This window comes from Camellia sinensis, chromosome 10 (genome assembly GCF_055761805.1).
Source record: "Camellia sinensis isolate YWXY chromosome 10, ASM5576180v1, whole genome shotgun sequence".
NCBI lineage: Eukaryota > Viridiplantae > Streptophyta > Magnoliopsida > Ericales > Theaceae > Camellia > Camellia sinensis.
The window spans coordinates 11,531,793-11,557,196 of NC_138970.1; the positions used below are offsets into that span (position 1 = coordinate 11,531,793).

At 39.0% G+C, this 25,404-nt stretch overlaps 1 protein-coding gene and 2 pseudogenes across 1 annotated transcript; all 3 read left to right on the forward strand.

Annotated features, from left to right (window-relative positions):
• The first annotated feature begins 1,139 nt into the window (after nt 1-1,139).
• Nucleotides 1,140-2,818, forward strand: LOC114322310 (zeatin O-glucosyltransferase). The gene has a single exon (XM_028269584.2). It carries the CDS (start codon nt 1,266-1,268, stop codon nt 2,670-2,672), a length of 1,407 nt encoding a protein of 468 aa, XP_028125385.1. The 5' UTR covers nt 1,140-1,265; the 3' UTR covers nt 2,673-2,818.
• A 14,659-nt stretch (nt 2,819-17,477) lies between these two features.
• On the forward strand, nt 17,478-19,869 carry LOC145800143 (protein CHROMATIN REMODELING 35 pseudogene; annotated as a pseudogene).
• Nucleotides 19,868-20,374, forward strand: LOC145800144 (protein CHROMATIN REMODELING 35 pseudogene; annotated as a pseudogene).
• The last annotated feature ends 5,030 nt before the right edge of the window (nt 20,375-25,404 follow it).

A 25,404-nucleotide genomic window follows, 5' to 3' on the forward strand; every position in this document is an offset into this window, starting at 1 on the left:
CATCACTTCAATAAATTTTTTAATTTCTACTGTTAAAAAATAACTATCTGTTATTTTTAAATAATTTATCATATCAATTATCTATTAATTTTAAATCATAACTGAATTTATTGATACACTTTTCAATGATTTTTTTATTATAAATTAATAAATAATTAACAAAATTTTGAAGTCTTTTTTTTTAATCAATTTTCCCAGAACAAACCGACGCTTGTGCGGAAAGCCGGCCTGTGCTGAGAAAACCCCTTCTCTTCGTGGATTATTCATTCTGTGTTATTTTGGGAAGTTGTTTAAAAATTAATTTTTTAATTTTTTTAAAAAAAAAAATTAAAAAAATAATATAATTAAAAATAAGTTAAAAACTAATTTTTTAACTTTTTATATTCTTCTAAAAAGAGTCCTATATCCTGATATTATCACTCTCCGTTTGAGAAGTGGATTGACTTTTAATTTTTTTATTTTTTTAACTATTTTAATCTGAGTTAAAAAGCTTAGTTTGGGAAGGATTTTTTGACTTTTTGACTTTTTTGACTTTTTTTATGAGAGAATAACGTAATGATTATGAGTTGGATGCGATGATTTATTTATTGTGACTAAAATAACTTATTTTATCTTTTGTGACTAAATAGCCTCAAATCTCCTTGTGCACCATTTGTCTTTAATATTTTATAATAACAATATAATTTTGTCCTATATACTGACTACTAGAAGACCAAAAAATAAATAAATCAAAAATTATTATTAGAAGAAGAAATGGACAAACGGGTTTGCGTCTATAGGTTTAATTTAAACCAAAATAAATAAATAAAATCAATTATAGAATTGATATTATCAGTATCAGAACAATAATAAAAAAAGCTGCCACAGAAATGATCAATGATGATGGAGTAATTTCGAAATATAAAGACTGTCATACTTTATGATATTGTGATCAGAGAGAAAGATAATTAAATAAGTGAAGTATTGTGTTGGATAAATAAAAAATATAAAAAGATATAATAAATAATAAATAATTAAAAATTATAGACATGATAAATAATAATTGATATAAAAAAATATAAAAAGATAAGATAAATAATAATTGATTAGAGACTATAAACATATAATACTTATCAAATATTCTATAATATTCCTTGGCCGGCACGCCTATGAGTGTTATGTGTCATTTTTGTAGCAGTTAATATCACAAATTCCTATAAAAAGAACCAACTCATTTCAAAGAGATGGGAGAGTCAGAAACTCACTTTCAGAAAATATAGTCATCCATGGAGGTTCATAACCAACATCCAAGCCATGCCTCCAAGCAAGCTGAAGTGGTTGTAATCATGGTGCCTTTTCCAATGTATAGCCACCTCAACCAGGTCCTCCAGCTCTCCTGCCTAATTTCCTCCTACAACATACCGATTCACTATGTTGGCTCTGCCACCCACGTGCACCAGGCTAAACTCCGCTTCAATGACACAAACCGCCTTTCCTATGCCCAAATCCATTTCCATGAGCTCCCTACCCCTCCTTTCCTCTCGCCTCCACCCGACCCCAATTCTAAATTTCCATCACATCTTCTACCATCCTTTGAAGCCTCTTTGCAACTCCGCGACCCCATGACTGAATTCTTGCTCAAAATCTCCCCCATGGCTAGAAGAGTTATTGTTGTCCACGACGTCCTCATGGCTTATGTGGTTCAGGACACCGCTACCCTACCAAATGCTGAAACCTATAGTTTTTACCCCATTAGCACGTTCTCTTCATTCTTCGACCAATGGCAAATGATGGGAAAGCCTTTCCACGTAGATGAACCACAAGGGTTACCATCTGCTGAAGGATGTGTCCCTTCCGAGGTCCTGAATTTCGTAGCCATCCAAACTGATTTTTTGAAATCTACATCTGGAACTATCATCAACTCGTGCAGATCAATCGAAGGTACTTACATTGATTTATGGAAAGAGGTACAGTCTGACAAAAACAAACAGATATGGGCAGTTGGGCCATTGAACACCGAAGCAGTAGATGATGGCAGAAACACAAATAGCCAACACAAATGTTTGGAATGGCTTGACAAACAAGACCCAAAATCTGTGTTATATGTTTCATTTGGAACGACAACTGCACTGACAAATCCACAGATCAAAGAGCTCGCCATTGGGCTGGAACAGAGCGGACAAAAATTCATCTGGGTGTTGAGAGATGCCGATAAAGGTGACATTTTCGCAGGTGATGTTAAGAGAGCTGAAGTATTGCCAGAAGGTTATGAAGAGAGACTGAAAGGAGTTGGACTGGTGGTGAGAGATTGGGCACCTCAACTGGAAATTTTGGCGCACCAATCTACAGGCGGGTTCATGAGTCACTGTGGATGGAATTCATGCCTGGAGAGCATCACCATGGGAGTGCCGATAGTAGCCTGGCCGATGCATTCGGAACAACCAAGGAATGCATTTCTCGTGACAGACATATTGAAGGCTGGTGTGGCTGTTAAACAATGGGCAGACCTTCAGGAGGGGATGGTGGCTTCATCAACCATTGCAGAAGCTGTCAAGAAGCTAATGGCATCAAGAGAAGGGGAGGAGATGAGGAAGAGGGCAGAGGAACTGGGAGGTGCCACCCGGAAGGCGGTAGAGGAAGGTGGTGTTTCTCGAATGGAATTGAATTCGTTCATTGCTCACATAACTCGGTAGATTTGTTTATTGACGCAGGATGAATTGGCTTTCCTTGCATTGAATTGTAGTCCAGACCTCCAGAATCACAACAATCTGGAAATATGTACTTGATCAATAAGAATCATTTTAGTAGTATATGATACAAGTATAGTCAATTGCTATAATTCTCATTCTTGTGTTCTTTCTTTGTCCGTGTGCAATGGGAAGAAGGCTAATTAACCATAAAAAGGTATTTATTAGACTATAAAAATTGCAAACCATTACATCAAGAAAATTGATCCCAACAAAAACTATACAATTAAATTGGTCGTAATTTGCTTATAGCTTATGTCATCAGCTATGAAGTACGGATACAAATACTAGTATTGATATGATGTGGATACGTTGATACGGTAAAATCTAAAAAAAAGTAAGGTATAGATACATCCTGATACGCTTGTAAAAAAATATTTATTTTTAATTTAGAGTAATGCAAAAATTAATTAAATGGTTTAATTTGTTAAGATCCAACTTATAATTAATATTTAATGTTAAAAGTAAAGGTATAAATCAAAACTAAATGTCAATATATTAAATAATTTACAAACCATAATTTAATTTTAAAATCATGCTAAGCATAAAATTAAAATTAAAAAAGAAGTCTAGTGAAAAGAGTTTTATCTTTGTAGTAGAAGAAAAGATTGTTTCAACTGAGGTACGATACGGTTTGGATATATACTAGGTACGTCTAAGTACGCCAAAAATTAAGAAGAAAAAAATTTGAGTACGTGTTTCGTGTACTCAGGGCCGGCCCTGAGATTTAGGGGGCCCAAGGTGACCTTCGGAAATGAGGCCTTTCTTATATTAAAAAAAAAAAAAAAATTGATGGATAAAACAATAAGTTACAATAACTTTTTTATTTGTTTATAGTCACAAAAAAATTTAATTACAACAACTGCTTCATCAACCAAACATAAACTTTTTATTTGTTTCTTACTACCAAAAAATTTATCAAGCGCTCCCGATTGAGATTGAATAAATTTTTTTAATTTTTGCTTCTTTTTCCTTTTTTCACATCCAAAATATACTTCCTAAGAGACATGACTACTCTATATAATCACAAATCCACAAATTTTCTAATTTTCTAATTTTCTAATTTTTAGAAATTTTCTAATATACTTCTAGAAAATTTCTAATTTTCTAATGTTTATTTTCTTTCAGTGATCCACGTTCTTAGCCTCGGTGGGTATTATAAATTATAATGTGTTTCTTGTTTTTGGGCCCATGTCAGTTGGGCCTCTAATTTGTCATGATATATTTTGTTTTTTTTAGGCCCCATATACAATTGGGCTTGTAGTATTTGGATTTTTTTTTTAATATCTAAAACATAAAATCATATTTTGGGGCCCTATTTTCAGCCCAAATCTGGGGGCCCAAGGCGCAGGCCTCTTTGGCCTGCCCTCAGGGCTAGGCCTGTGTGTACTCGATACGTATGCAGAAATACCATACAAGGTATTATACGCCAATAAATATCCGGTACGGGTACGATATTTTTTCAAAGTATCCATACTTCATAGGCAATCAATTTTGTATAGTGAAATTTTATTGTCCGAAAACAAACAATAATGAATATTTGTCAATTATTTTATAGAATTTCACATTCAGTTCATGTTTGACCAATCTTGACAAGATGATTAAAAAAAGTAAGGACATTTTAAAGTTTAAAAACTAAATTTAGGAAACAAACCTTATTTTTGTAGTTGTTATGAGTGTAGTGTAAGCACCATCCTTCGCACAGAAAAACTTATTAAGAGAGACCTATCACTAAAATTCCTATTTTTTTTTTTTTTTAATGCACCCAAAAATATATGCGTGAATGATTAAAAAATAGCTATTTGTACAAACATCTACAGAGATAGGCTTACCAAATAAATAATTAGTACATAAAAATATATGCTTACTATCGTTGATTTAGGTGCTCCGGGGAGGATTTCTATGATCATGGTTTTTGAGCTTTTTGTTCTATACTGTGGTTTCCTAAGAGTTTATTATAAAATAGTCTTTATTGCGGAAACATTGAAGCTTTGTCTCACCTTCATAATTTCAAACAAGTTTTCATTGGGAAAAAGGAAAATTATAATTAGATTCTGGTAACTAACTATTTACAATTGGACAATTTAAAATAGACTTTTCAAATAATTAAATATTATTTAATGAATGAAAATGAGAAAATTCAAAATCCCAATCTATGCAGGAACATCATTTTGAATCTATTCAATTTGAATTGGTATTTTCTCCATCACAATTATTGTGAAAAGACATCTACAAAAATGAGTCTTGGACAGTTTATTTGTAAAAATGTATGTATAGTCAAAAATGGGCCACGCCTAAAATTTGGTCAAGTTCTAATTGTTCAAGTTAATTCTGTAGAGTTGGGGGGGAAGGTAGTCATGTTTGATAAATTTGAACAGGATGATTAAAAAAAACAAATTGAAAACCAAATTTAGCAAACAAGGGTATTTTTGTAATTGTCATGTGCCTAGTGTAGGCCTCGTCGACTCGTCGTTCACACAGCAAAACTGATTAAGAGGGATCTATCACAAAAATCCCTATTTATTGTGTGCTTTCTAGTTTGTATAGTAGAATGATAATGTGTCCAATAAAATCTTCCTCTTTAGAAACATATATGTACGGGGAGGAAATGTTCGACGCCACCCGTACTTCTCGTGTCCAAGCTGCACCTTCCTCTGATTGTCCTGTGAACACAACGAAGGTGAGCTACGCGACGGTGTGTTGTCGGAAAACCCCTCCAGCGGTCAAGTTAGCACACACTCAGAGAGAGAGAGAGAAAGAGGGAGAAAAGAAGACAATGTGCAAGAGTCTCTCTCATCAGCAGGTGTTCCATCTTCCGCTTGGGGAGCGCAGTCACGTTTATATACTTTTTGCGCTCACCTCTACATCCATTAGCCCATTGACGCGTGGACCTGCTCTCCTATCACGCTCTCCCACGTGTCAGCGCAAATTCAGCTAAACACCACCTAATCAAACCGCCAAATGGCGTTGGAGCGAACGGGCAGCCCGGCGACACTAACCCAGCCTCCTACGACCGTGTTACTTTACGAGACAAGCCGTGCTCCTTGCCGAGCTCCATTACGATTGAGCTCAGTAGCCCTCCGCTATGACCAAGCTCTTGTTTGATTGGGTCGGTCTGCGGAGGACCTCATTCGCCGAGCTAAACGAGCGAACAATAGAGACCGGGCTAATAGAGAATCATCTCGACCAAATGGGGCCTGGACTTTAACCGAGCAAACTCCCCTTGGATCGGCCCAAGCCAGCTCGGCCCAAACACACTTGGACCCATTTTAGCCCAGCCATTACCACAGACCAAGGCCAAATTATGAAATCTCCCTCTCAATTGCCCCTTAATTCTGTCCGCACTAGCGTGACCGGGATTACATGCTCCGATCGGGGTTGTTCCTCTACCGGCCTTACACTGCAAGGCATTAGCCGCACTAAGCCGCATGCTCGGTCTCTTGACTTGCTCGGTCGGCGCCTCGACTTACCAGCCTGTCTTTTCAGTACTGACGCCGCCGTTATTACAGACACGCGTCACTCATTCATTGGCCTCGAATAGCCAACCCAGCCGCCACACGCCGTCTCTTCAGTTTCAAATTTTGGTTCCTTTTCTGCTTCCATATATATATATATATATATCGTATGCCCCTTCACTGTCTCATTCTACTGCTCATCTTCCTCTCCTTGCAACCTTGTGGTCCAAAGCTATATCGCAACCATACTTGAAGCATCTTCTTGGCAGATCTGGACTCATCAACGTCGCGCGGAAGGGTCCTCCGTCCCTGAACTGGTAAGTCCTTCTTATTCTTAGAAATCATCCCACATAGGCGAGTCTAGGGCATAACGATTGTGGGGTTTTAAGGCGTCGAATGAAGCTAGGTTAGGGCTCCTTCCCACTGTAATCACAAAAAACCATCCATGGAACTGTTCATCATCTTTTGTGATGAAGGTGCTAAAATCTAGGACCAACCGAGATCCTAGTCTTCATTTGATCCCAAACCATAATAGAGCCGAGCAAGTTATAAGTTTTTTAAGACTTGTGTGGGAATCGAGGTGACAGAATGCTAGATCGCTCGACCGGGTTAATATCTGGTCCGCTTGAGCGACCGAACTTCTGGTATACCACTGTGACTGAGATGCTGCTGCATTTCCTATGACCGAGCTAAAGTCAAGCTCGTTTGCATAACCGCGCTATCACTTATACTTGCCTTTTATTGCAGAGTCCTAGGAGACCAGAAACTAACACCGATGCTCTCAAAGGCCGAGCAACCATCGAACGAAACTCTGCCAAACCAACATAGCCATGCTGAAACCAGCAGGCTTCACATGGGGCATTACCGCTTCCTCGTTGACACATCGGGCGCACTAGCCGTGTTCCGGGAGGAATATGGCGTCCCCACAGACGTCTACCTTGAGCTCGGTGAAGAGGATACCACCCCATGGGGCAGACTGGACCAATGCCCTTCACCGTGCTGTCCATAGTCAAAAGAGGCTTACGCTTACCGGTTCAGCCGCTAATGTGTGAGTTCCTTAGGCGTACCAGGCTAGCGCCAACACAAGTTTCGACAAATACATTCAGAATAATAAACGGGGTAGCCGAGCTGAACAACCGGCTTGGCCTGAACTTAGGACTAGCTGAGATTTTGCGCCAATACACCCCCGGGCACACAACCGACGGGTTTAGCTATTATTTAAAAATTAGACCGGGCAAGGAAGAACTAGTAACCGGCACCCCGGATAAAGATATGCATGATGACGACTTCTTTTTGGTAACTGGGAATTATGAGACGGCTGATATGCCTGGCTGGTACATCAACAAAAACTTCGGTTTGACATGTAAGTCGTGTTCACTAACCGGTCAAATTACTTTCCTTTACTATTTTGTGCTAATCGCTCTTTTCCTTGCAGTTATTGAAGCCTTACAAGCGAATTACTTCAACCCAAATGAGGCGGTCATTCGAACCGTGCTGCAGTATCGACACCGAGATTGTCACGATCTTCTCGGCTACGTCCCCTCCTACCGCTATTCAGCACCGCACAGGAGTAAGGTCACTGACTTTCTTTGAGCTCCATCTCCTTCTCCTGATCCTAGTCTGCCAAACGTGCCCCTAATATGGCTGACCGAAAAGAAGAAATGGCAAAAAGGAGCAGGATCAAGAACTTGAACACCTCTACCTCAACCGAGATTCCACCTCCAGCCCCATCAGTCGGCCAGAGCTCGAGGACCATGATCGCCCTGTCTTCCACGGTCGCCCCCTCCGAGTTGCGTTGAGCTGGCAAGAGAGCACGGTCGGCTGATCCCTCCGCCGAGCTTGTTGCCGAACTGAGCACTGAACAAACGACGCGGGAGGCCGAACCAGTTGCAGCCTGGAGGCCGGAGTTGAAACATCGGGGCAAGGAGATCCCGGTTACTGTTTCCATCAAGGGTGACAAGGAGCATCTCATTGCCTTCGACTTATCAAAGGCGTTGCTTCTGCCGAGTGACATGACCAGAAGCGAACACGTACCAAACACTCGGCTCGTCAAATTCGCGGTCAAATCCATGACCAGGGTATGTTTTCTAAACCCTGCCATGTCTTGTTATTACTTCGGTTTGTCTTCTTATTTCGCTTTTGCCGAGCTGGGTTTGTCTTCTGATTTTGGCTTAAATCTTTCTTGTTACAGGCCCTTGAAAAACAACACATGGTCATGGATCGAATAGTGAACTTGCGCCACAAAGTCACCGAGCTGAATAACGCCAGTAAAAACGTGGCCGCTGAGCTTGGCCGGGCAAAGGCTTCACTTGAAATGGCCAATGCTGACAACGCAAGACTCCTTGGCCAACTCGGCAGGGCCAAGCAAGAGAGGGACAAGCTACAAGCCCAACTCACAGCCGAAAAAGAGGTGAGGAAGGCCGCTGTGGACAAGGCCAACAATCTCGGTTTCCAGGAGGCCGAGGACAACTACACCAAGCAAGTCGAAGCCACCAAGGACATTTACTTCAAGTTCGGTTGGAAGGCCGCTTGTGAAAAACTCGGCCAAGGATCTGAGACCGAGGTGTTTGCTTCTCCTCCCCTGGCCTTCCTGCCGGTCTATCTGATTCCTTACGCCAACGAAGTCTTCAACACTTTGTAAGAGGAGGCAGAAAAAGAAACCGAGGACGAGGGCAGCAAGTAGGAGCTCGGAAAGGAAAAGGCTGCTGTTGTTGACCTAGAGGTCGCGACGGAAGGAGCCGGGGATGAGTTTGCCGACCTTTCCCCATTAGCGTAGTTTAGACTTGTCTCTTTTTTTTTTCTTTTTTTTTTTGTTTGAATTTTTGTAACCGGGCTACAAGCCTCACTACATGTACCAAATTTTCTATTCAATGAAAAGTTCTCATTTTGCCTATACTCTTGCAATGTTTGCCGTAGTTTTTCATTTAACAGTGTTATTCTTGCCCAGCGTAAACTGATTGAACCGAGAAAATTATCTCGGCCGTCAAAGACAAGAAATTTATCTAGATTTTAGATCACTAACTCTTCCAGCCGGGGTAAAACATCCCGACTATATACTATTTCCATCAACCGGGATAAAACACCACGGCTAACTTACTTGAATCATCAACTATTCCAGCCGGCGTAAATCATCTCGACAAAACCTTCAGAGTTGAGCAAATCATCAAGTCTTCTAGACGGGATAAATCATCTTGGCTAAACCTAAGAGTTGAGCAAATCATCAACTCTTCTAGCCGGTGTAAATCATCTCAGCTAAAACTTCAGAGTTGAGCAAATCATCAACTCTTCTTGACGGGATAAATCATATCGGCTAAAACCTAAGAGTTGAGCAAATCGTCAACTCTTCTAGCCGAGGTAAATCATCTCGGGTAAAACCTAGGAGTTAAGAAAATCATCAACTCTTCTAGTCGGGGTAAATCATCTCGGCTAAAACCTCAGAATTTAGCAAATTATCAACTCTTCTTGCCGGGGTAAATCATCTCGGCTAAAACCTCAGAGTTAAGCAAATCATTAACTCTTCTAGCTGAGGTAAATTATCTCAGCTAACCTTAGGAGTTAAGCAAATCATCAACTCTTCTAGCCGGGGTAAATCATCTTGGCTTTAGAGGTTGTTGCCCCTCATTCACTACATTACTTCGAACACAACAAACTTCATAAGCAGAAATAATTCATTTATATTATAGGCCCTGTTTGGTAGAACTGTGGGAAAGTGCTTATAGCTTATGCCTTAACAGCTTATAACTTATAACTATGAATATAAGCTGATTTCTGACTTATAAATTAAGCTTCTCCTGCCCCACTCAAAGAATAAGCTGATTTCTGACTTACAAAAAGTTATAAGCTGCATTGTTAAGTTAAACCAAACACATCAAAATAACTTAAATTAAGCTGAAAGCTGAAATAAGCTGGAAAAAAAACTGTACCAAACAGGGCTATATTGGCAAATGGAGTATTTCATTCAGAAATAAAGGGAAAACTTGTCCCTTCACAAAAAAATTATAGACAAAAGACAAAGACTAAAAATAGTACAGCTTGAGGTTGGCCGCACTCCATGGCCGGGGTATGCTTTTGCCATCCAAGTCCTCTAAGTGGTATGCCCCCTTGCCCGCCAGACCGATTATCCTGTAAGGCCCTTCCTAGTTTGCCCCTAACTTGCCTTCGCCCGGCACCAGCGTGTTGCCCATCATTTTCCTTAAAACCCAATCCCCGACTTTAAATAGTCTGGGGTGCACTGTCTTGTTGTATTTTCTGGACAATTCTTGTTGATATGCGGCCACGTGAATTAGTGCCTTTTCTCGGCGCTCGTCAGCTAGATCCAATTCCAAGGCGATGGCTGTAGAATTTATCTCGGGCTCAAAATTTTCGCTGCGGATGGTGGGCATGTCGATCTCTAGTGGAATGACCACCTCAATGCCATATGCCAGGGCTAAAGAGGTCTCCCCAGTCAAGCGTCTTAGGGTCATTCGATATGCCCAGAGGACACTAGGGAGTTCCTCAACCCATTTGCCTTTGGCTTTCTCAAGCCTTTTCTTCAACCCATCTAGAATGGTCTTGTTCGATGCTTCAGCTTGGCTGTTGGACTGAGGGTAGGCCGAGGTGGAATTGTAGAATTCTATCTTCAATTCCTCACAAAATCCTCTAAACAGGCGCCTGTCAAACTGGGTGCCATTATCAGATATCAAAGCCTTGGGGACGCCAAACCGCGTTATCACGTTCTGCCACACAAACCGCTTGACATCCTTTTCTTTGATGGTCGCTAAGGGCTCGACTTCAACCCATTTGGTGAAGTAATCTGTCGCCGCAATGAAGAACTTCCGGTTGCCTAGCGCTGTTGGAAGTGGTCCCACTATGTCTAGCCCCCACATTGCGAACGGCCAAGGACTTGTAAGGGGGAGAAGTTCTTTAGCCGGCTGGTGAATTTGGTGGGCGAATTTTTGGCATTTTTCGCATTTTCGAACATATTTATGCGCGTCTGCCTGCTTGCACGGCCACCAGTATCCTTGGGAAATAGCGTAGTAAGCCAAAGATCTCCCCCCGATGTGACTTTCGCACATGCCTTCGTGGATCTCGTAAAGGAAGGCTTCTACGCAGTTTGGATGAACACACTTGAGGTACAGACCGGCAAATGACTGCTTGTATAAAGCGCTAGATGGAGAGAGCCAAAACCGCTCAGACTTCACTCGGACTTTATGTGCTTCCTTTTTATCGGCCGGAAAGGTCCATTCTTTTAGAAAAATGATGATAGGGTCTATCCAAGAGGGGCCAAGCTCGGTGCAGAGTACTTCCGTCTGCTCGGAGTCCTCAATACTAGGCCTTGGAAGAAACTCGATCAGAAGAGGACTAGGAGTTGAATTGTCGAACATGGAAGCTAAACCGGCCAACTCATCCGCTCGGCCGTTTTCTTCACAGCCAATTTGTTGGGCTCTTATTGCTTGGAATTCCTTGATGTGTTCTCTCACTAAAGCTTGGTACTTGGTCATTCTGTCATCTTTGGCTTCCTACACTCCAGACACTTGGTTGACAACAAGTTGGGAGTCGCTGTAGACCATCAGCTCGGATGCTCGCAACTGGAGCGCGCTTTTAAGTCCGGCCAGCAGTGCTTCGTATTTAGCCTCGTTGTTTGATGCTGGGAATCCAAGTGTGATAGAGTTTTCGATGGTTAGACCGTTCGGCGAGATCAAAACTATGCCTAGCCCGGCGCCGTGCCAATTTGAGGCGCCATCTACAAAAAGTTTTCACATTTTACCAACGAAGAGTTTCCAACATTCTAAGGGGTCCTAGGAGGCTTGAAGGTTGATGGGATCACGGTCGCTGGACTGCTCGGCTTCAAGCTCGCTGCTGACTATTTTAACAGACACGTCTTCATCCCTCATCGACGATGCTATGCCAGACCCAACAGGTTGATCTGTTATTCCCAAGTCTATCGTCGCATTGCCGAGCTGAAGTACACTTCCGACTGAAGGTTCTGTGGACGGGCGCACAAGTTCTGCGTCGCCAACATCAGTCTGTTGTGCAATTTTCGTTAGGCTTACACTCGCCACCCCGGCTGTTGCGGTAAGATCCATCGGGCATACCGGGTGAATTCCAGGTGAGAATTCAGCAACAAAGTCGGCCAAGGCTTGGGCTTTAATGGCGGTTCGGGGTTGAAACTTAATGTCGAATTGCCCCAATTCGACTGCCCACTTCAAAATTCGACCGGAGAAATCCGCCTGTTCAAATAAGGCTTTCAGAGGGAATTCCGTCAACACCACGATTGTGTGAGCATGAAAGTAGTGCGCTAATATCCTGTAGGCCATCACTAGCGCCAAAGAAAGTTTTTCCAACGGCAAGTACCTCGACTTCGCCGGTAGCAAGGTTTTGCTCATGTAAAAGATAGGGAGATGTTGGATGCCTTCTGACCGGACAAGCACTGCACTAACTGCATGTTGAGAAACTGCCAGATAAAGGTAGAGTTCTTCACCAAGAGTAGGATGGAAGACAAATACATTTTGAGCTCGACCAAGGCCCTGTCACATTCCTTGTCCCATGAAAACTTGGACTTCAAGGCTCGAAAGAAAGGGCGGCAACAATCTGATAACCAGCTTATGAATCGATTAAGTGCGGCTGCCATACCGGTAAGATGTTGCACGTCCTTTGCCGAGTTGGGCTACTTTAATTCTTGTATGGCTTTAATTTGTGAGGGGTCCGCTTTGATGCCTCGATTTGTGACTAAGAAGCCCAGGAATTTCCCTGATCCTACGCTGAAGGCACACTTTGACGTATTCAGGCGAAGCTTGTGTTGTTTGAGAATGGCGAACATCTCGGCTAGGTCGGATAAGTGGTCGGTTTGCTGCTTGCTTTTGACCACCATGTCATCGATGTAAGCCTCCATCGTGCGGCCTAGCAGAGGGGTGAACATCTTGGTCACTATCCTCTGGAAAGTGGCCCCGGCGTTTTTCAAACCAAAAGGCATGACTCTATAGTAGAACAATCCCCTTAGGGTATTGAAAGAGGTTATCTCGTGGTCGGGTACATGCATGGCGATCTGGTGATAACCACGATAGGCATCTAAGAAACTGAACCGGTTATGTCCGACTATAAGATCCACTAGCTGGTCTATTCTGGACAGAGGAAAACTGTCTTTAGGGCAAGCTCGGTTGACCGTCTTGTATTCAACGCAAACTCGCCACTTCTCATTCTTCTTGGGTACTACGACCGTGTTCGAAACCCACCGAGGGTAACGCACTTCCTGAATTGCCCTAGCTTCTAGCAGGCTCTTGACTTCCTTCGCGACTACCTCGGCGTGATGAAAGGCGATCTCCTCGTTCTTTGAATGACAGGACGCACATCCGGGAAGACATTGAGTTGGTGGGAAATAAAGCTTGGATCAATGCTGGGCATGTCGTATGGCGTCCATGCAAAGACTTCGATATTCGCTACCAGGAACTCCACCATCTCAGCACTTTCTTGGGCAGTCAGGCTAGATCCCAGCAAAAAGAACTTGTTAGGATTTTCTGTGTCGATCCGTATCTCTACCAACTCTTCAACAGCCTTTTCCTCGGCCCTAGTGCCCACGTCATCCAGGACCCCTTGGTCTTCCAGACCTTCGGTCATTTGCACAAAGCCTTTGGCAGCTCGGCTCCTATTCACTGCCACGAAACACTGCTTCGCCATGACTTGATCGCCCCAAATCTCCTCTACTTCCCTCGTAGCCGAGGGGAACCTCATGACCTGGTGGTAGGTTGACGCTACCACTTGCATGGCGTGAAGCCATCCTCTACCAAGGATCAGATTGTATGTGGACGGCGCCTTCAATACCCAGAACTCCACCTATTTGACCTCAGATCCGGCTTTGACTAGTAGGATTATCTTTCCCATTGGCCACTCCGGTTGTGAGTTAAAACTAACCAGTGGTGAAGTTGCCGGAGCCAAGTCTATATCTCAAAGTTTGAGCTTCTTGAAGACATCGTAGTACATGATCTTGACCGAGTTGCCTTAGTTGATTAGGATGCACTTAACAACGAAGTCCCTGACGCAAAGGGTGACCACTAGGGTATCACTGTGCGGCGTTTGAATGCACTCAAGATCCCTACTTGAGAAGCATTTTTCTCCTCGGTCTTGCCTCTTTTGACTGCGGGCTAGACTGACAAAACTTCCCTCATATGTTTCACCTGTTTGATCATCCCTCGAAGCTCGCATACCCGTGCCGGCTCTACTATACCATGGATCACATTGACCACTCCTTGGAGGGTGCCTCTAGGTCATCCGAACCACTTGGCTCAGCCGGAGTGTGGTGCGCAGCCCTGACGCCCCCATCGATGTAACGGTCCAAGTGACCGGCTACGACTAACTCCTCCAAGTGTTGCTTTAAGGGCAAACAGTCCTCCGTCCGGGGCCCTCGCCCCTTATGAAATGTGCAGTGGTACCACGGATTGAAGCCCTTTTGTGCATCGCCTAACTTAGCAGGAAACCGAACATAAACCTCGTCGCAGATTTCACTAAGTAGCGGTAGATTGGAATTTTAAAAACTGTGGTGATACCCATCCGAGCATTTAACTTTATGTTCGCATCTGCTGCGTCATCACAGGGATGAAGGCAATATTTGATTCACATTATTGATGTGGGCATGAATTGGTTATTTAGAACTTGTGGGGCATTAAAGGCAATATTTGTACCTTGTTCGCCTTATTCAGACCATCACCATCCAAAGGTGAACTGATGTCGTGAATTCGTAATTTTCTTTCTGAAACTCCACTATTTGTTTTGCTATCGATGCACAAATGCATATCCTCGACCTTAGTGGCTTGAACTCCTCTTCCGCGCATTTTTCCTTTTCCTTTTCCTCTTGCTCTTCCCTTTCCTCTTCCTCTAACGATTCCAGTTACTCCCAATAGTTGGCCAATCTTAGTAGGAGAAGTATGCACATCGCACGCCACTTTCTTCACGCCTAGTAACTGAAGCTCAGGAGTGTATTTATCTTCAGTTTCATATGTTTCCCCCAAGTGAAGGCCTCCCTTCTTCTGGTTGTCCCCACCTTTTTTGATGTTCAGCTTATGTCCATCATGGAAATCATTTTTGTCCCTTGCCAAGGTTCCCTTCACATTCTGTTGTTGGTGATCCACCCCTTGTACATCTAAAATATTATACTCCATTGGGTTAACTTCATCAGATGGTTTGGCCACGCCATCGTCATGTGCCTCCACCCTAACAGAAGGGTCCACACCCTATTTGTCCACGCCTGCCGGTTGTGGTGTAGAGAATATACCTTCGATGACGTGTTGTAGCATTTGCTTTAGTTTAGCTAAATTGGTTTGTTCAGTCAACGGTTTGTTGCAGCCCAAATTGAAATGTTGAGGCAGTTACTTCAGTATTTCCTTCAATTCAGCAACATTGGAGGAGAGGTTAATGATACACACATCATTGCCTTCCACCTAATCATACAAACACATATGTCAACTTAGTCTTATAAATCATCTTCAAATGATGTGGCTCAACTCTGTCAAATTTGCGTAATGATTGGATAGATTACCTTGTCATTGTCAACAACTTGCTTGCCTTGGAAATGTCGCAACATCTCTATTAAATCTATTTGGTTCTAAAGAACTTGCTTCATCATTTCCTTCAGTTCACGAATGTCGGACTCTACGTTGGTCATACGGACTCCATCGTATTGTTCTTTTTGTTGGTTATCGACATGGTATGCATCTATTTCAGCATCATCGACGTCACTTTCGTCGTTACTATAATCAAACTCCACCTAATCATAGAAATGCATAAATGAAGTCTGACATTGTATGTTCAAGACAAGTGGGTCAATAGTGTCAAATGTATAAACTGGTTGGAGTGCTTACCGCAATTGTTCGGAAATTTTGCTTCATTTTGATACGTCGCAACGTGTCCCGTATTTGGGTATCACCCCAATCATGAAGTCGAGTCATGGACCGTGTTGTAGCCAACGTACTTATGGAGCTCAAACAAACACAATCAATGTATAATAGCTGTGGACATTAAGGAGCACACCATAATTAATTTCTTCTTCCCACAAAAATCAACTATATTCAATAACAATGACATTCATTAAGGGGCACACCATAATTAATTTCTTCTTTCCACAAAAATCAACTATATTCAGTAACAATGACATTCATTCTTGTCAATTTTGCAGATGAACGTACATAGAATACCGATTTTGTTTACGATGCTATGAACTTTATACGTATATATCATGCAATGTTTTTTGGGAAAAAAAATGTACAGCAAACCAAGGACTTTATTGATGAAACCAACAAAAAAAAATTATGTACATGTTTGTGTATATGAATGGCTGAAACCCAAAAGACCTTTCCCAGAATCAATATGTTTGCTTTGGTAATGGTCCTATCAAGGTTGCTTGTGTATATTCTTCTTCAACTCTACCTACAAATGTGTATAATATTTCTTGTGTATATTCTTTTTCAAATCTGCCTACAAATGATATTTCATAACAGAACAATGCATGAAACATATGAACGAGAGAATGGAAAAAACAATCGAGTTATTGGCATACCATTAGCAGGAAAACATATCCAATTGCAGCGCAATGACCTTTGGTCTTATACTTGCGAACACCGTTGTGAAGGAATTGCATTGTCAACTTTGCCCAATTACAAGCTCGCATACCATTCACGTTTTTCATGGCATGAATGAACGATGGACTCAAGGTGGTCATTGTGGTAGGACATAACATGGCCCCTAAGACGTACAGCGTAAATTTCCTCCGAAACTCGTCCTCCGCACCATCAGCCTTGGTTAGATAAAGTCTTAACTTGTTCAAAGGAATGACTCTGTTAACAACTCCGACCTCTTCGTAAATATTGGGATATGCTTCTAATGAACCAGCCAACTACACGTCATCGCATTCACACTGTATTCCCAATAAATCATTAACTGCCGTATAGGTGAGCCTGAGTTGACAACCATGAACATTCAATGAACTACTATCAAGATCGAAGTTCTATACCAACCATTCGCAGAAGTCATGATCTATACTTGTACACTTCATCCCCAGGAGGCCACCAAATCTAATATCACTGACTGCCTGCTTTTGTGCGTTGTTAAACCGGTTAACTAACTCAGCAATTGACTTCAATGATATGCGGAGTTACCTTTTAGTCTACACATTTTTTACCCTTAAATTAATACAAAAATACAACCAACAATGTCAGTAAAGCAGGACCTAGCCAAATGCATTTATGAAAACATGAAGTACGTAATTACCTTTTCAGACTTCGGTGCACATGGTACTAGTTTGGCGTGTTCCTCAGCACTCGCCTTAGCCATGTCCGTAAACCTCTTATTCTCATCAGAGGGGAGTGCCTTCTACCTTTCCCCAAGCTTCTTTCTGCTATTTAAGCACGAAAGTGACACACTTACAAGACAAGTAACAACTATGAGTCCAAAATAACTGTAACTACGACTATTTCCAAACGCAATCCCTGTGCATTGTTGGTAATTAAATAAGATTGCAAATACAAATAACAGTTTGAGGAAAAATTCAGTGACAAAACGTAGATGGAATTTTAGAATGAATTAAAATTTACAAAAACAGTAGGAAGGTGACATTATTACATGCTACAATCCAACAAACGTGAAAGAATCAGAAGCCCAGTACGACCATTCAATACAACGTGTGGATAGCAACCCAATAATGTGTTTCCATCATAGTGTATTATAGAGAATACAGATTTCCACACTCACCATTTTTGGTCAAGTGTTGTCCGGCCCTTGCATTTTCTTCAATTGTTGCTGGTTGCATGCAAGCATCGTGAAGCTTATCATCACTAAATCTTAAATATGAATACATATATATATATATATGCAAGTATTTATGTCAAGCTGGCCCCAAAATCTGCGTAACACACCTTTCGTACATCCGGGACTGAATCAACACCAATTTAAACATTTTCACACATACGAAACCAAAACAATTTTAAACATCATAAACTGAACTTCGACAAGGCGCATACTTTCACTATAAAAAATGTAATTTCGGATTGTGAAAATGAACAACCAGTACCTGTAATAGATGAATGGTCCAACTGGCCGCTTTCGAGAAGAGCCATTGATAGTGTCAGACATTTGGATATGTTGTCCGCCAATTATCTTCAATCTTTTCCTTCCCCTTTAAGAAAGAGGAAATCATACAAATTAGATTGAAGGGAAATTACAAGGGTGGTGTAGAAATTTTGTCCGTTGTCTAATTTGAATGGATGCACTTTAAACTTCGTCAATTCTGACACTTCATTTTAAATTTCGTGGACAATTTTGGTTAAATTGCTAATGTCATTTGTGATTTTCAGAACAAATATTGTAATGTCAATTGATTGAGGTTAACTAAGTAGAGTAAAGTTATAAGTTCACTAGAAAAAAAAGTACACATGCTATGTATATGCATATTTTCTGATAAAAAACAGTGAAGAGTTGTAATCAAAATGGGCGTAATTGAAAGAAAAGTTCACAATTGACGATGCAAAGTGAGGCCATTCAAAATTTGTGCAAAACAAACGACACAAAGACAAAAGTACATGGGCTGCTGTAACAATTGATCCTAAAAATAATTTAGAGTATTCCTTGGTGATAGATTTCAGTTGTTTACAAACATATGTACGAAACCAACTGGTAGCAAGTCTTCAAGAAGAAAACTAACATTGTTGGTGCAAGGTGACCAATATCCATCAGATGCAATGATGACAATTCTTGCAAACTATTCCCATCAATATTTACAACACAAAGAAACGACTTCAATACGTGGCTGTTAACCTGAAAATTTTGCGTAAACACAGACAACAAAACGCATAATTTCCCAACACATATATAGATTTTGAAACGGTCAAAAGAAATGACACACATCAAAATTTTGCATTTAGTTCAGACAGCTTACAATTGAAAAAATTATTTGTACAAGCGATAAATGCATAATTTCCCAAAAATTGAAGAGAAATGACTATATTTTGTTTTTGATTTAGGGCTCAAGGACTACACGCACATACTTTTATGAAGGCTGGACTACAAAGGAAAAAGAAGCAACTAAACTATTTCATGACGGGGTTAAACTATCTGGACAGGATTCTACTGTCACTGAAATTAGTGCTCATCCCAAGCACAAAAAGCAGATAAAACCCCATCAAGTTGAGGGCTTCAATTTCCTACTGAGCAACTTGGTTGCAGAGAATCCAAGTGGCTGCATCCTAGCCCACGCTCCAAGCTCTCAAAAAACTTTCATGATAATTACTTTTATACGGAGTTTTCTGGCCAAGTATCCCCATGCTAGACCACCGGTGGTGTTGCCAAGAGGCATTCTGGCTACATGAAAAAAAGAGTTCTTCACATGGCAAGTTGAGGACATTCTACTATATGACGTCTACTATGTAAAAGCAGATAATCGAGCACAGCACCTTCAGGTGCTCAAACAGTGGGCAGATTAGAGAAGAATACTTTTCCGGTCGTACAAGCAAGTTTCTTCAATTGTATGTAACAATGAAACAAACAAGACTACCGCTACCTGCCAACAAATACTGCTAACGTACCCATCCATTCTCATTCTGGACGAAGGTCATACTCCCAGAAATGAAAATACGGATGTCATGAAATCGCTCAATAAAGTCCAGACAGCCTACAACTCCAAAATGATAGCTACCTTTCTCTTCAAATGTAACTACTATTTAACATAAAGATGATAATTTCAAGAGAAAGGTAACAGTCATTCAAGAGTTGCGTGCAATGATAGGCAAGGTTCTCCATTTCTATGAATGAGACTTTCTTCATGAATTGCCTGGGCTTATTGACTTTTCTGTATTTCTTCACCTCAACCCTACACATAAGCGTGAAGTTGAAGAACTGAAGAACTTAGTTAAGAAGTTCAACATCACCTGGGATGGAAGCACACTTTATGTGCACGCACAGTTGAGATCTCTCCTAAAGAGTTCACCTACAGACACGTCAACAGAAAGAGAGGGGCTTGACGATGCCCAGATGGACCACATCTTAGAGAAGTTAGATATTACAGAAGGACTGAAGGCAAACTTCTTCTTTAATCTACTAGGCTTGTGCGAATTAGGTGGGGAAAAGGTATTGGTTTTCAGCCATTATCTCCAGCTGCTTAAGTTATTGAAAAGGCTAGCCATGAAAGTGAAGCGTTCGACTTTGGAAAAAGAATTGGGTGTGGGGAACGAATAGCTCTCTACAAAATTTGAAAATCGGCATCATCATTTCAACTCTTTCAATTGGCTTTCTTATGTTTTAAGTTCAATACCGTCAACTATGCATGAACTTCAGTACTAAAACAAACAATTGTTTCCTATGTTACATGGACTCAGGTATGGGTGTTGGGTGCGGGTATGTATCTACAGGTCAGACTTATTAAATCTTAAATTTAAGGGTACGAGGACTCGGAAAAAAAATATTATATTTTTATATTTTTAATCTAATATGTGAGATAAAATGGTACTATATGTGACTTATAGTGTCAAAATGCCATTTATAGTAATTATACAATAATATGCACATATAATAATTGTGTTATATACAATTATATAAGAAGTATCCGTTGAAAAGTATCCGACACATATCTCATACCCTTGTCCGAGTGTCGGGTGTCCGATACGGGTATTTGATCTATTATGAAGAGTCCGTGTAACATAGGTTGTTTCTAAACATAAGTTTCGGCAATATAAAGTCACCGAGCACTACAAAATTGAAAACAAAATTCAACTGAGTGTGCTAGCCATTGCTGAATCAAGATTACTCATTATGCTTGTTGCTAATTACTATGAAACTTATGTTTAACTTGCAGCACTGGTAGCAGAGGGAAGAGTTCGTATTCGAAACGGAGAAAATACAAAAATCGAGTATAGAACAGTTCCTATTGGGTCGATTTGGGGTAGCAAAGGGAAGAGTTCCTATTCGAATAGCACAAAATACAAAAATGGAGTACAAAACAATTCCTATTAGGTCGATTTCGGGTTAGGTGTGAAGGTATATGCGAATGAAAGAAGACAAACAAGGAGACAGAGAGACACAAAGACAGGGAAAAAGAGAGTGCGAAATAGAGGACATACCAACCGGAGGAGACAAAGCGACAGTGGTGCTCGATTAACCCTTGCGGTTGTGCTCCAGCGACAAAAATTAACTTAAAAAATGAATTTATGCATCCACTTTCATGGCTAGCCTTCCCAAGAACTTAAATGATTGTTGTTCGCTAAGCTTAAATAAATAAGCTTGTTCTTTCAATATGATTTTTGCCCTCAAATATTTTTCTCTGTAAAACCCTACAGCTACGGGGAAATGGAAGAACGGAGAGACAGGGAGAGAGACAGACAAAAAGAGAGAGGGTCCGACATGGAAGAGAGACGGACGGGCCGAGGGAACTTATACCTTTTCTGAACACTTATGCCTTTTTTGAAAAATTTATACTTTTTCTGAAAACTTACACCTTTTATGAAAAGTTACACCTTTTATAAATTAATTTTGTTCATAAAAGTTACACATTTTCTTGGAACTTACATTTTTTGTAAAAATAAAACTTACACATTTTGTGAAGTAACTTACACCTTTTATGAAAAAACATACACATTTTGTGAAAACATGACTTACACGTTTTGTGAAGTGACTTACACCTTTTGTGAAAAAACATACATCTTTTCAGAAAAGTTACATTTTTTGTGAAAGAAATTGTTTCATAAAATTTACACATTTTGTTAAAACATACACCTTTTCTGAAAACTTATACCATGTAGTGAAATTACTTACACCATTCCTCAAAAGTTATACCTTTTGTAAAATATTTTTTTTCCAAAAATTTACACTTTTTGTTGCAACTTACATATTTTGTGAAAACGCAACTTACACCTTTTGTGAATTTAATTAGATCTTTTGTGAAAAAACTTATACCATTTCTGAAAAATTACACATTTTGTGAAATAATTTCTTTCAAAAAATTTACATATTTTGTTAAAACTTACACCTTTTCTTAAATCCTACACCTTTTACTGAAAATAGTTACACCTTTTCCGAAAAATTACTACTTTTGTGAAATAAGTTTTTCATAAAATTTACACATTTTGTTGAAACTTACTCATTTTGTGAATATAAGACTTACACGTTTTGTGAAGTCATTTACACCTTTTGTGAAAAACATAAGCCTTTGTTGAAAAGTTACACATTTTGTGAAATAAATTTTTCATAAAATTTACACCTTTTGTTGAAACTTACACATTTTGCAAATACAAGACTTACACGTTTTGTGAAGTCATTTACACCTTTTGTGGAAAACATAAACCTTTTTTGAAAAGTTACATCTTTTGTGAAATAAATTTTTTCATAAAATTTACACCTTTTTGTTAAAAACTTACACATTTTTTGAAAGTTTACACCTTTTGGTGGAAATACTCACACATTTTCTGAAAAGTTACTCCTTTTGAGAAATAATTTTTTTTCATAAAATTTACACATTTTATTGAAACTTATACATTTTCTGAAAACAAAGCATACACCTTTTATGACATAAGTTACATGTTTTCTGAAAAAATTTACACTTTTTTTGAAAAATTACACCTTCTCTGGGAAATTTTCTTTCATAAAATTTACACCAACTTACACCATTTTTGAAAGTTTACACCTTTTGGTGGAAATACTTACACCTTTTCTGAAAAGTTACTCCATTTGTGAAATAATTTTTTCCATAAAATTTACACCTTTTATTGGAACTTACACATTTTCTGAAAGCAAAAGTTACACCTTTTATGACATAACTTACATCTTTTGTGAAAACATTTACACCTTTTATGAAAAATTTCTTTTCATAAAGTTTACACCTATTGTTAAAAACTTATACCTTTTTTGAAAGTTTACAAAAGAAGTAACTTTTCAGAAAAAGTGTAACTTTTTAACAAAATGTGTAAATTTTATAAAAGGAAATTTTTCATAAAAGGTCTAAATTTTCAAAAAAGGTGTAAATGTTTTCACAAAAGATATAAGTTATGACACCAAAGGTGTAACTTTTGTTTTCAAAAAAGGTGTAAGTTCAATAAAATGTGTAAATTTTATGAAAAAAATTACTTCACAAAATGAGTAACTTTTCATAAAAAGTGTAAGTATTTCCACCAAAAGATGTAAACTTTCAAAAAAGATGTAACTTCTTAACAAAAGGTATAACTTTTATGAAAGGAAATTTTCCATAAAAGGTGTAAATGTTTTCACAAAAGATGTAAGTTATGGAACAAAAGGTGTAACTTTTGTTTACAAAAAAGGTGTAAGTTCCAATACAAGGTGTAAATTTTATGAAAAAAATTATTTTACAAATGGAGAAACTTTTCAGAAAAGGTGTAAGTATTTCCACCAAAAAGTAAAAACTTTCAGAAAAAGTGTAAGTTTTTAACAAAATGCGTAAACTTTATGAAAACATACTTTCCATAAAATGTATAAATTTTCAAAAAATGTATAAATGTTTTCAGAAAAGATATAAGTTATGTCACAAAAGGTGTAAGTTTTGTTTTCAAAAAAGGTGTAAGTTCAAATAAAAGGTGTAAATTTTATGGAGAAAATTATTTCACAAATGGAGTAACTTTTCAGAAAAGAAGTAAGTATTTCCATGAAAAGGTGTAAACTTTCAAAAAATGTGTAAGTTTTTAACAAAAGGTGTAAACTTTATCGAAACATATTTTTCATAAAAGGTGTAAAAAAAATTTTAAAAAAAAGTTGTAAATAATTTCACAAAAGATGTAAGTTATGTCACAAAATGTGTAACTTTTGTTTTCAGAAAATGTGTAAGTTCTAATAAAATGTGTAAATTTTATGGAAAAAATTATTTCACAAAAGGAGTAACTTTTCAAAAAATGTGTAAATTTTTCCACCAAAAGGTGTAAACTTTCAGAAAATGTGTAAGTTTTTAAAAAAAGGTGTAAATTTTCAAAAAATGTGTAAATATTTTCAAAAAATATGTAAGTTATGTCACAAAAGGTGTCAGTTCTAATAAAATGTGTAAATTTTATAAATAAAAAAAAATTATTTCACAAACGGAGTAACTTTTTACAAAATGTGTAAATATTTCCACTAAAAGGCGTAAACTTTCAGAAAATGTGTAAGTTTTTAACAAAATTTGTAAACTTTATAAAAACATATTTTCCATAGAATGTGTAAATTTTTAAAAAATGTGTAAATTTTTTCACAAAACATGTAAGTTATTTAACAAAAGGTGTAAGTTCTGTTTTTAGAAAAGGTGTAAGTTCCAATAACATGTGTTAATTTTTTTAATTAAATTATTTTACAAAAGGAATAACTTTTCAGAAAATGTGTAAGTATTTCAATGAAAATGTGTACGTTTTACAAAATAAATTATTTCACAAAAGGTGTAACCTTCCAGAAATAGTGTAAGTGTTTTCACAAAAGATATAAGTAATTTCACAAAAGGTGTAAGTTTCGTTTTTTCACAAAACGTGTAAGTTCCTAAAATCCAATCAAACTGTATTTGTGTTGTTCAAATAATGGCAATATGTGAGAGAAGAGGCGTTTGGAAGGGCTTGGAATAGCTAGTCCAAGTCCAAATCCAGCCAAGTATCTCAATCTAAAAGAGAACCTGTTTTTAATATAGAGGAATGGAGGGAGAGAGACAGACACAGATCGACAGACAGAGAGACCGAGATAGACAGGGATCAACAGAGAGAGACAGACCAAGATCAACAAAGAAGAGACCGAGATCGACACAGACAGACCAAGATCAATAGACACAGATCGGCAAAAAGAGAGACACTGACATCGACAGAGAAGAGCCCAAGATCGACAGAGAGAGAGAGAAAAAAACCTTTGATTTGCAGCAGCGGCCGTGGCAGTAACAATGTCAAACAGCGGTGAGCAACGGTGGCCCGCAACGATTGGGTAGTCAACGGGGGTGAGGATTGGTGGTGACTGTTCTGTGTACGTGTGGGAGAGAACAGAAAAAGTGTTGGTATGAAACAGACAAGAGGAGGGCCGGTGGTAATAAAATTTTCAACCTTAAGCGACTAAATTATTATTTGTCGACAAAATTTAGACCTTTTTTCGGAACTGACATATTTTGTGAAAACAAAACTTACACCTTTTTTCTAAAATGTTACACCTTCTATGAAATATTTTCTTTCATAAAATTTACACATTTTCGTAAAACTTACACCTTTTCGTGGAAATATTTACAACTTTTTTGAAAAATTACTTCTTTTGTGAAATAATTTTTT